General features: G+C 41.4%; 1 protein-coding gene across 3 annotated transcripts; it reads left to right on the top strand.

Moving 5' to 3' along the window:
- Positions 1-446: 446 nt before the first annotated feature.
- SPRY2 (sprouty RTK signaling antagonist 2) lies at positions 447-8,698 on the top strand. Of its 3 annotated transcripts, none has more exons than XM_073664096.1 (2): positions 447-637; positions 7,676-8,698. In XM_073664096.1, the coding sequence occupies exon 2, from the start codon at positions 7,727-7,729 to the stop codon at positions 8,675-8,677; it is 951 nt and encodes a 316-aa protein (XP_073520197.1). In that variant the 5' UTR covers positions 447-637; positions 7,676-7,726; the 3' UTR covers positions 8,678-8,698. The 3 variants fall into 3 exon arrangements, with proteins under 3 accessions (XP_073520197.1, XP_073520194.1, XP_073520195.1); XM_073664093.1 differs by lacking the exon at positions 447-637 and adding an exon at positions 2,857-3,309; XM_073664094.1 differs by lacking the exon at positions 447-637 and adding an exon at positions 3,766-3,942.
- The last annotated feature ends 3,532 nt before the right edge of the window (positions 8,699-12,230 follow it).

Below are 12,230 nucleotides of genomic sequence, written 5' to 3'. Positions count from 1 at the left end.
AGTGCAGTTTCTTCTCACCCTACCACTGATACATTCTTCTCGCTCACCTCTGCAGGCCATGATTCATCCAGCATCCGCTTTTGGAAGGAACTGTCTGAGAATGATGAAGTGACAAAGTCAATTGGGACTGCCATTATCAGCAAGGACTCAGGGACATCATGGAGAACCTGATCTTTACCAGCTAAGGCTGGACCATCAGGAGTTTGCAGAGGGGAATTTTCTCCTTGCACTTGGGTTGCAGCCATTAGGAGCAGCAGAGATCCCTGCGGCCAGGGTGAGCAGTACTGGCTCACTACACACCTGTGTTCACATCATAGCACTTTTACTACATGCCCGAGATTCAAGCATTAATGAATTCCTTCCCGCGCTCCCTACGCAGTGGGGGCAGGGAGGCTCCAGGGCTGCAGCACACACTCTCTGCAGGGCTGTCATACACTTGCACTCTGCACTCTATTGTAGTGGCTGAGCAAGTCATTGCTAACTGATGTCGGAGAGGAGAAACACATTGCTCAGTGCCCCAGAGTTGAAGCAGCTGCTGCCACTGACTGGGGGGACCAGGACATAACCTCCCACATGCCCCAGGTACTGCTGCCAGCAATCAGAGGAGGATGGATCAGCAGCGTCCTGAAGGGCCCTGGTAAGACCCCTGTGCCTGCTCTCTCACCATCTGCAACAACTTTCCCACAGTTGTATCTGTTTAATTTACTTTTACACCCCATCTAGGGTGAGTCTGGGAGAGCACTGCACTATATTACTTCCTACCACATGGCAGCATGGGCAGTCCTCTAATGCTCATGTGCCTGCCCCATTAACCTCATCATACCCACACCACTAATAGTAGCCCATGCCTGACATTAACCCTTCCTCTCCTACTCCATTCCTACAGTCAGCAAACTGTACACTTATACAGCACTAAACCTATCTAGGCTCCCCGGTAATACTATATAATGTACTTGTACTGTTCCTCCTGGCAGAGCTGATGGCTCAGTAATAATGTACTTGTAGTACTGTTCCTCCTGGCAGAGCTGATGGCTCAGTAATAATGTACTTGTAGTACTGTTCCTCCTGGCAGGGCTGATGGCTCAGTAACAATATATAATCCACTTGTAGTACTGTTCCTCCTTGGAGAGCTGATGGCCCAATAAAAATATAAAGTACTTGTAGTACTGTTCCTCCTGGCAGAGCTGATGGCCCATTAGCAATATAATGTACTTGTACAACTGTTCCTCCTGGCAGAGCTGAAAGCTCAGTAATACTATATAATGTACTTGTAGTACTGTTCCTCCTGGCAGAGCTGATGGCCCAATAACAATATAATGCACTTGTAGTACTGTTCCTCCTGGCAAAGCTGATAACTCAGTAACAATATATAATGTACTTGTAGTACTGTTCCTCCTGGCAGAGCTGATTACTCAGTAACAATATATAATGTACTTGTAGTACTGTTCCTCCTGGCAGAGCTGATGACTCAGTAACAAGATATAATGTACTTGTAGTACTGTTCCTCCTGGCAGAGCTGATGACTCAGTAACAAGATATAATGTACTTGTAGTACTGTTCCTCCTGGCAGAGCTGATGACTCAGTAACAATATATAATGTACTTGTAGTACTGTTCCTCCTGGCAGATCTGATGGCTCAGTAATACTATATAATGCAGTTGTAGTACTGTTCCTCCTGGCAGAACTAATGGCTCAGTAATATTATATAATGCACTTGTAGTACTGTTCCTCCTGGCAGATCTGATGGCTCAGTAATACTATATAATGCACTTGTAGTACTGTTCCTCCTGGCAGATCTGATGGCTCAGTAATACTATATAATGTACTTGTAGTACTGTTCCTCCTGGCAGAGCTGATGACTCAGTAACAATATATAATGTACTTGTAGTACTGTTCCTCCTGGCAGAGCTGATGACTCAGTAACAATTTATAATGTACTTGTAGTACTGTTCCTCCTGGCAGAGCTGATGACTCAGTAACAAGATATAATGTACTTGTAGTACTGTTTCTCCTGGCAGAGCTGATGACTCAGTAACAAGATATAATGTACTTGTAGTACTGTTCCTCCTGGCAGATCTGATGGCTCAGTAATACTATATAATGCAGTTGTAGTACTGTTCATCCTGGCAGAACTAATGGCTCAGTAATACTATATAATGCACTTGTAGTACTGTTCCTCCTGGCAGAGCTGATGACTCAGTAACAATATATAATGTACTTGTAGTACTGTTCCTCCTGGCAGATGTGATGGCTCAGTAATACTATATAATGCAGTTGTGGTACTGTTCCTCCTGGCAGAACTATTGGCTCAGTAATATTATATAATGCACTTGTAGTACTGTTCCTCCTGGCAGAGCTGATGGCTCATTAATATTATATAATGCACTTGTAGTACTGTGTCTCCTGGCAGAGCCGATGGCTCAGTAACAATATATAATGTACTTGTAGTAGTGTTCCTCCTGGCAGAGCTGATGGCTCAGTAACAATATATAATGTACTTGTAGTAGTGTTCCTCCTGGCAGAGCTGATGGCTCAGTAACAATATATAATGTACTTGTAGTACTGTTCCTAATGGCAGAGCTGATGGCTCAGTAATACTATATAATGCACTGTAGTACTGTTCCTCCTGGCAGAGCTGATGGCTCAATAATACTATATAATGCACTTGTAGTACTGTTCCTCCTTGCAGAGCTGATGGCCCAGTAATAATGTATAATATACTTGTAGTACTGTTCCTCCTGGCAGGGCTGATGGCTCAGTAACAATATCATGCACCATGTGTACTATCCCTCCTGTCACTGACAATATAAGGGCCTGCACAGTGTGGTCTCCTCCTTCTGCACTCTTGTGCTGGAGCAAAGGCCATTGCCCCATGAGCTCCCTCCTGCGGCTCAGAGCTGGGAGTGTGAGTGAATGTATCCCTGCAGAGCCAATGAGCAGGCACCGGATGCGATATATCCTCTGGGACAACAACTGCTCTGTTCCTCCTCAGTTCCACATGACGCCATTTACTGCCCTACCTCCTCCTCCTCCAAGCCCAGAGCACAACAAGGCTGAGGCGGCGGCGCCCTGTCACACTGCTCTGCTTGCTCTCCTGTGACTTGCACTCACTTCTCCTGTCCCAGGACGGCCACTCTGTGCGGACACTACTGCTGGACTCGCTGCGCCGCCCGCTGGGGATTTTCTGTTGGAACTTATTTTGACTTTGCCTTATGTGGGGGACTTTTTTCTGTACTGTGCGACTTTAAGCGGATTATTTAGCCGAACTTTCAGAGTTGCAGAACAGTGGGGAGTCGTGGTGCTGCTGCGGTGAGTATGGGGTTAATGCTTATTTAACCCTTGCAGGCTGTTCTCTGCTGACTGTAGGGAGGCCCTGGAAATGGGGGACCCCTGATTTGTGTGGATGACTGCTGGGGCGGAAACGTGGCTTGTTTTGGAAAGTTCAGGGATTGTAAGTGCTGATAAGTCGCTGCTTATTCTTTACCTATGTTACGGAGTTCTCGCACACATGTCAGCTGCTGCTCTCTGGTGTCTGCAGCTTGCGGCGTTACAATAAAGTGCAAGCACATTGTGGTGCTCTGCAGTCAGAGTTTCCACTCTGTGGTCTGCGCTGAGCTCTATTTAGAATGCAGGAAAGGATAGATCTGATGGTGTTGAGCAGCTTCGGAAATGTTGTGGTCTAGTTTAAAGAGCTATTTATGTCTCTTCAGCCTGTCCCCACAGTAAACTCCTTCCTCCTCCCCCTCCTCTAATCCTCAGTCTGATCACACACTCTGCTCCTAATGGGGTTTTCAGGGAAGGGGGGAGAGGAAACCTAGAGACACACTAGATTTCACCCAGCATATCCTCCAGGACACAAACAAAATCCAGACTGTGCTAAGGAAGTTCTGTCCTCATCTTCTGCAGTCTGCAATGGAGGCTGGGACTTGGAGAAAGTTTCTTGTAAGTTTGTGATGTGGCTGAATGAGCCCTTATACAGTCTTCATCCTGGAAGTGTTTGTTGCATTGTTCTGCTTTATTTGTTTACTTGTATTGCTACATTGTATTATAACACCACAGACTGGAGATTACCTGCTGCAGGGAAGCCAGCTCACTTCCACATCTACTTATTTCTGAAAGTGCTTTTTTTGTTAGTTTGGGTAGAGGCCTGTGCAACAACTTTATATGGGAACGCTGGATATATCTTCTACCTGGATTCTCACAATCTGTTGGTTGATTCTTGAGAAATGTGATTTCTTTGCTTGTATGCAGTTGACCTTTTGAGAGATGTATAGATGTCCTGTATATGACAGCAACGGCCAAGTTTAATTAATAGCAATATTATAGCCCTTAGTGTGCGTCCTATATGGGGTAGGAAACGCATTTCGGATGTTAGGAAATATTTTGCTTTCAGCGTTAGACTTAAAAACTTTAGAACTAGACTGCAGTTGTAAATTTTGGGACTTTGGCTACCTGGGACATGAGTTGTCGAGTGCATGTGTATAACGTTAATGTATGTGTATAATTTTATATTACTGGAACTGTTAATATAAATTATAAAAAAGATCTTTATCGGTTAGTATCAATTTCTCCATTTTTTTTCAGGGTCTTGTTGCATTGTTTTATCATACTTTTAAGTTCTTTTTTGCTTTTCTAACTGTGTGATCTGTACTTTTATCAAGTTAATGGATAGCAGTAACTTCCATATTGAACCGCAATGAAAAGAGAAAATGATCTCTGACAGTGGATTCCGTCTGCTCCTGTAAAGATGGATATCAATTTACTTTTCAATTCCAGTCTTGGAGTAAAGCTTTGCTTGACTAGTCTGCAGCGAGGAAGGTTCAGTCATAAATGGAGCACGGAGGGTTGTTGCATTTGGTTCCTGGATTGTTCAATTTATTTGAGACTTTTGATAAATGGAGATTGTCTGTCGTGATGACAGGCTTTACATGGTTTGACGTTTCATTGGGTTGAGACAGTTACAATGATGATTGTTATGAATTATTAGGCCTAAGATCAGAGTCTGATATATTATATTTTTTTTGTGTAAGTCTAAGAAGAACTTTCCACATATGAGAAAAGTAACAATAATGAGAAGTAATCTGTCTGTATATTGCATTGACTTGCCTTAGGTTTTCATACTAAATGCCTGTGCAGTATTTACATTGGGAATACGTAGAAGAGAAGATGACATCTTCAGTTTAGAAATTCTGAGAGGTACAGTTGTGTAACTTGGGCGTGAAACACTGCTGACTTTAGGGAAACCAGGTAGTTCCCATTAGAGTCATGGAAAGAAATTTCAGATTTGGTTGAAACAAACATTTACGTTAAAGAAAAGCTAATTTGGGAGGGAGGTACCTGCAGCCATTCCATCAGAGCTGTTGAGTAACTTGTACTCTTGATTATGCTCTAGTGTTCCCCCATAAGGTGTGTATGAGCAGAAGCCTTTGTGAGATATTTGTGTAGATGGAGCAAAGAGTTCATCACAACTTGGGAAGTCGCAGGTGCATTGTACAGGTTATCAGGGGCGCAAACATTGTAGCCCCTCATATTATTGGACATGTTTTATTGCTCAAGTTTTCAAATCTGTCGCGATTATGATCTGTCAAGCGGCTTTTTTTTTAACCAGTAGTTGGTCATAACCCCATTTATGGTGTAAGATATTGTGCTTGTTTTTGTTCTCTTTTCTACTACATCTGAAACTATTTTTTTCTTGGCATGTCTGTAAATGTTTGCAATGCTATCCATCATAGATACAGTCAGGGGACTGATTAGTTGTTCCTCCAAAAACCAGTTTGTCTAAGGTCAGTTTCACACATCCCTTTTTTTTTCTCTCGTACTTTTTTACTCGTGCACGTTATTTTTTTCGGTATACTGGACCCATTTTTGGTTCGTGTGTCAGCGTTTACAATCTTTGTCGCATCCAAAATCTTAGCTTATACTACTCATTAACCAGTAAAATATGGACAGCATACGAACAAAATCCATGTTTTATTTTCCTCTGGGCCATGGACTTGCATTGGTGAGTTTGATCTACAACACGGACCAAAGTAGATCATGTTTCAGTTTTTGTGATTTTAGGGCAATCAGTTTGCAAAAAAAAAAAAAAAAATCATTGATCTAGAATGATCAATCTGCAAAAATAATGAATATGGAATACACCTACCAAAGAAACTGGTGTGTGAAATCTTCCTAAGTCTGTGATGGGCTGCACCAGGTAGATGGGGCTCTGCCATATCTGAATCTACATTGACTGTTTCTAGATTATAAGTATTTGCAGGGGTGTAACTTCAATAGGTGCAGGGATTGCAATCGCACCTGGGCCATGGAGCCTGGGGAGGCCCAAAAAGTCCCTTTGGCCTATATAAAAAGACCAATACTAAGACTTGCAATAATAAGGAGCCCCATTGGAGCTTTTGCATTGGGCCCCTGGAATTCAAGTTAAGCCACTGGTGTCTGGTTTTGCAGCAAGTCATGAAATGCTGATATAACACCATACTCCTTGTGCAGAAGATATATATTTTTTCTTTAATGGTACTGTATCTAGGTGTATTGGTGAATAAGCCGCATAATGTAACCGTGGCCATTATCTGTTCACCTTTAGTTTCAGATAGGCCCCAGATAGTGTTTGCACAGCAATGATCTCAATCCCCTCATTGTCAGGAAAGTTAACAGAGAATGTGCTGTTTGTGGGGAGGCTGCAGAGTTAAACAGACCTGATTCTATAGATCTCTGCAATTAAAAGGGCTCTTCATCCAGAAATGCTGTAAGGGTGATCGCATCCTGTTTCTGAGACTTGCAGTAAATTCCATGAATAATGTGCATTATTCGGCCCATCCTCATGGAGGTCAGTTAACAGCTCTTTTGGCAAATGTATCAAAGCCATCAGGCTTTAAGAGAGGGGTGCTGTAAAATGCAGGTAGTGTTTGTTATGCGAATAGCAGAGTGTTGGGGGCATTGTCATTCACATTGCAGTGACCTGAGTATAGAGGAGACTGTCTCCATAATGGCAGCTGGTTTCCTGCTACTTGAATAGCTAAGAGGAACCTGATTTCCCTCCACCTGTTGTGACACGTTCACAATGAGAGGAAGTAATAGGCCACTGTTACATTACATGCGAGCTGTATCATATATACAGAGAGAGAAAGGTTTGTCCTAATGATGCCTTAATGTGGGCAGAAATGCTGCAGATCCCTAAGAAAATGCAAATTGCATTGTTCCAACACCAAATGACTAACTACGTTATATTACTGCATGATATAGAATTCTAGTGGTTTCCTTCTATTTTTGGAGAATTATTCTGGTTTGGTGGAGATATAAATAATGGCTCTCTTTTCCTGTGGCATTTTAAAGGAAATACTAGAAATAGAATGTGTGGCTTGTTTTTCTTAGAAGTACAGCAGAGGAAATTGTAGATGAGCAGATTAGCTTACAATGTATTGTCCAGCTTGAACTTGGTGGAATTTTCTTTCATAAGTGTCTGGGCATGCTGCTTAACGTTGGGCCGAGATTTGTTTTCCTAGTATGCCTACGCTTACCTTCTGATTATAAGAAGCTAGTATAATTGACTGGTTTGTCCCAATTATCTCTGGCTGCATTTTGTGTTGTGTAGGATGTCATTTTATTTATTTTTTTTTTTTTAAGACGGTCCCTTTAATTGCAAACAGAGTAAATAACGGTTCTTTTTTTTCTGCAGGATTTCAGATGTGTTCTCGGCCTACTGGAGTGAAAACTCTTCAGAGTACTGATGGAGGCCAGAGTACAAAATGGCAGTGGATCCCAGCCTTTACTCCAGACTCGGCGTGACAGCGGGAGACCACATGGTGATATTGACCCAAGGGACATTTTAACGCAACAAGTTCATGTTTTGTCATTGGAACAGATAAGAGCCATAAGGAACACTAATGAGTATACTGAAGGGCCTACTGTGGCTCCACGACCTTGGGTTAAACCTGCTCCTCGTCAAACTCTCCAGCACAAAAATGAAAGAATACATGTGGTAACTGACCAGAGGCAATTCAGCCGGAGCCCTCTTCCACCAATGCATCCCTCATCACGGGCATCGTTGTCTCGGTCCATTAGTACAGTGAGTACGGGATCTCGAAGTAGTACGAGGACAAGCACAAGTAGCAGCTCATCAGAGCAAAGACTTTTAGATCCTTCTTATTCATCTTCGGGGCTGGGTGCTGACAGGATAATTTGCGTACAACCCAAAGGTGAGCTGAAACCAGAGGAGTTAAAGCCTTCCAGTAAAGAAGACTTGGGCTTACATGCATACAGGTGTGAGAGCTGCGGGAAATGTAAGTGCCAAGAATGCACTTATCCAAGAACTCTTCCCTCCTGCTGGATATGTGACAAGCAGTGCCTTTGCTCAGCGCAGGAAGTGATCGACTACGGGACTTGTGTTTGCTGTGTGAAGTGCCTATTCTATCACTGCTCAAACGACGACGAGGACAATTGTGCCGACAACCCTTGTTCTTGTAGCCAGTCCCATTGCTGCACTCGCTGGTCTGCCATTGGTGTAATGTCAATGTTTTTGCCTTGTTTATGGTGTTACCTTCCAGCCAAGGGTTGCCTTAAATTATGCCAAGGCTGCTATGACCGGGCAACGAGGCCAGGATGCCGATGTAAAAGGTCAAATACAGTATGTTGTAAAGCGCCACAGTTACAGCCCAGAAGTTTGGGGAAGCCAACATAGCACCGGTTGACTTAAACGAAAGCTAAAGTAATTGGACTTACTTTTAACACACTTATGCAATCATATAAACTAATTTGGTACAGTTGGTAGAAAGCAGAAGGAATTTTATTTTTCTGTTTGCAGTGGATTTTTTTTTCCCTAAGTGCCATCTTAACTAATAGGCTTGTTAGAGAACCTTTAATCAAGCTGCAATTAGGACCCAGTGTTCTGTTCCACATAAAATATAAGCTAACGCAGACACTCCTACATAAATGTGCATCGTTTTGTGACAAATACTTGCAAAATTTGTAAATTAGCAAATTACCTTTTCAGTCTTTTTTTTTCTGTTCTGCCAGAGATAATGTGCTATATTTTTGTACATAAAGAATAATATTTACAACTGTGAATTTGGCGCCACTGTACTGGCGCAATCACGAAATGTACTAATATACATTCAGAGGAATGTGAGTCTATCCACATGGTTAGATTGTACTTCAACTTATTGAAAATTAATATTTCTACTCTTGGACTTTCTGTATATTGTACAGTTACAGTCAGCCTTTATTTTCTAATTTTTCAACATATTGTTTAGTGTAAAGTATATTTATTTGAAGTTTTATTATTTTATAAAAGAGAAATATTTATTTTAAGAGGCATCTTACAAATGTTTCCCCCTTTTTTATGTCAGTTTCTGCAGATGGGGGTAACTGATGCATATGTTCACTATAAAATAGAAAATATATTAACGTTTGAAATTAAACCTGACAAGTGTGGATTCTCTTCTTTTTAAGAGTAGGTAGTGGTATGGAGTGGTGAAAGTGTGTGATTGAGTTTTTCTTATGTATATGCGCCTGGTGTAAGGAGTTATTTGCAGTCGTAGAGGTTGTTTCCTTTAAGGTGGGGCTGGATGGCGGCTTTAGCCATGGTACAAATGCTGCGTCCAACGATTGCTATGAGTTGCTGTTATACCGCAGTGTAGGTCCATGGGGTTGCATTTACAACCAATAGAGTACAGCGTTTCTGACGAGCAAATTCCAAAAAGTTGGAACCAAACCAATTGGATTTTTTTGCAACTTGCTTGTTTGAATTATTTGCTTGTTGTATTGTGACCACATTCATCTGTATCAGGCTGAGATGTAGCGGCACCATATAGCGATCTTTTGGCAACATGAGCTGTGTCGTGGCCAAAGTTGCCATGATTGCCTAGACATATAGAAAGCCTATAGGGCATTTTAAGTTAACAGATGTCAGCCCTCCTATTGGGTAGACATGAAAGGCATGTCCAGTTTGCTTTAAGGCTATGGAGAACTGCATATCAGTCACGAGAGACACTTTTTAATCTCTCTTTTAATTATAAGATTTTATGTATAAGGACATAACAAAAAAACATTTGGTGCTTGGGAGGTCTTAAAATTGGGTAAATGCAACCTCAGATGAACAAGGACACCTGACAAATTACACTGTGGCTTTATTCATTTAACAAAAGCTAGGCTAAACGGCAGAAGAAGTGTATGAAAAACTAAATACTCACCACTTGCACAGTCATTGAGAGCATCATCAAGTGTGACATCTCTATAAAAGCAGAGGTTTTGGCTGTTTTCTGGTCTGGAGAATTCAGGCATGTATTCACACAATACCAAGGAACATAGGCATTAGTAATGATCTTAGTGGAGACCTTGTTGCTGCTCATCAATCAGGGAAAGGTTAGAAGGCCATTTCCCAGAAGTGGACATCCAGAATATTCCCCCCCAAGGTCAATTGTGCAATGCTCAGAGAAACTGCAAAAAAAAGAGCCACAACTCAGTCTCTAAAGGCCTCAGTTAGCATGTTAAATGTTCAATTTCATAACAGTACTATTAGGGAAATACTGAAGGCTCACTAGGAGAAAGGTTCTCTCTAAAATGAACATGACAGCATGGCTAAGGTTTGCAAAGTTATATCTGAGCAAACCACAAGGCTTCTGTAACATTGTCCTTTTAGAGTGGAGATGTTTGATTAAAATTCCCTGTGCAATATTTGGCAAAAACCAAGCACAGGAAATCTGCACAAACACCTCATAACACTGCCATGCACTCTGGTGGAAGGGTATTGATTTGGACTTGTTTTGCAGTCCTTTAACTGACCCCCATGATCTCCTTTGTAAAAATTCCTTTCTAAAGTCAAATGTGAGGCCATCTATTGAAAAGCTAAAGCTGGGCCGAAACTAGATCATATAAAAAGACAATCATCCCAAGTACATCAGCAAATCGCTGTTTAACTGGGCCACTGCAACACCTGGATTCTTTTCGTTTTCAGCCATTCTAAGTCTAGACATCAACTTCATTAGAAATGATATGGCGAGACCTAAAGAGAACTGTGCATAAACTAATGCCCACGAACCTCAAAGAACTTCAGCAACCTTGTAAAGAAGAGTGGACAAAATTTCCTCCAGAACAATGTGGAAGATACAGAATACAATTAATTTTGAAGTCATTGCTGCTAAAGGTGGTCCTTCAAGCTATTGATTTATGGGATATACTTAATTTTTCAAACACTGCTTCTGCATTTAGACCTAGTTTTTGTTAAACAAGAACAGGGAGTAACTTGTCATATGCTGTTGTACATCTGGGGTTGTACTTGCCTAATTTTAAGACCTTCTAAGGACCAGATGGTTTTTTTCTTATTATTATTTCTTGATATTTAAAACCATATAATTAAAGAGGGTGTACTTAGTTTTTCTCTTGACTATATGCATTGAAAACTGTGGATGACAATTGCGATACTAGGCAACACCTTTAATTCTAGATTCTGTTTTTCACATTTTATGGTGCTGTCTGGGAACCATATAGATCCCAATGCAGGACTGTGTTCCACTGTGATAAGAGAAAAACCTTTCCCAGAATAACATTGGGAAATTGTATCTTGCATTCTACTTAGTGGACCTGATCCAAGGAAAGGTATGAACTGAACCGTGATACCATCATGCGAATAACGCCATGCATACATTAATTGTGGTGTTGGATTCCTTTAAACCTTCCATCTATGACATATGTAAAAGTGCGGCATTATAAGGCAATGCTTTCATCCATGCGCCTGACCTGAAAAAAATCTAAAGAAAAAATACTTTGGGAAGAATTACATACATATGTGTTGTAGTGTGAGTATAGGATGTGGTTTTACAGCATCCTGATTCCCGCCTGATGACCACTTTACTGCTGACGTTATTACTGTCACCCATTGTATCATATCAGTCCGATTTGGGAAGAAGCTTAGTGTAAATCTGTCCCGGAGGCTACACTAGATCAATTACAAAAATAAAAAATCTATCAAGGGTTGTAAAAAATAATATAATATGAATGAAACATTACCTATAAGAATACATCGCAAATGGAGGAATAACATCATTATCAGATATTTTAAAGGATTGGAAATGGGGTGTCATGGTCTTAAGATATCCACTGCAGTCTTGGGTTCTGGCAGATCTGCTGTTGCATACTCTTCATTCTCTATGGGTTTTCCTTGTCAGCATTGCTGGGTTATGTATGCCGCTGTGTGCCTATATAGTGGAATACATCACAGTCATCTGTCAGAGGTG

This window comes from Phyllobates terribilis, unplaced genomic scaffold, assembly GCF_046119375.1.
Source record: "Phyllobates terribilis strain yellow unplaced genomic scaffold, ASM4611937v1 Scaffold_2__4_contigs__length_985480577, whole genome shotgun sequence".
Taxonomy (NCBI): Eukaryota; Metazoa; Chordata; class Amphibia; order Anura; family Dendrobatidae; genus Phyllobates; species Phyllobates terribilis.
The sequence above is the reverse complement of the archived record's forward strand: the minus strand, read 5'-3'. Positions and strand labels throughout refer to the sequence as shown.

Excerpts from the sequence above, each read along its gene's own strand:
- SPRY2 (XM_073664096.1), top strand. The coding sequence starts at position 7,727 with ATGGAGGCCAGAGTACAAAATGGCAGTGGATCCCAGCCTTTACTCCAG.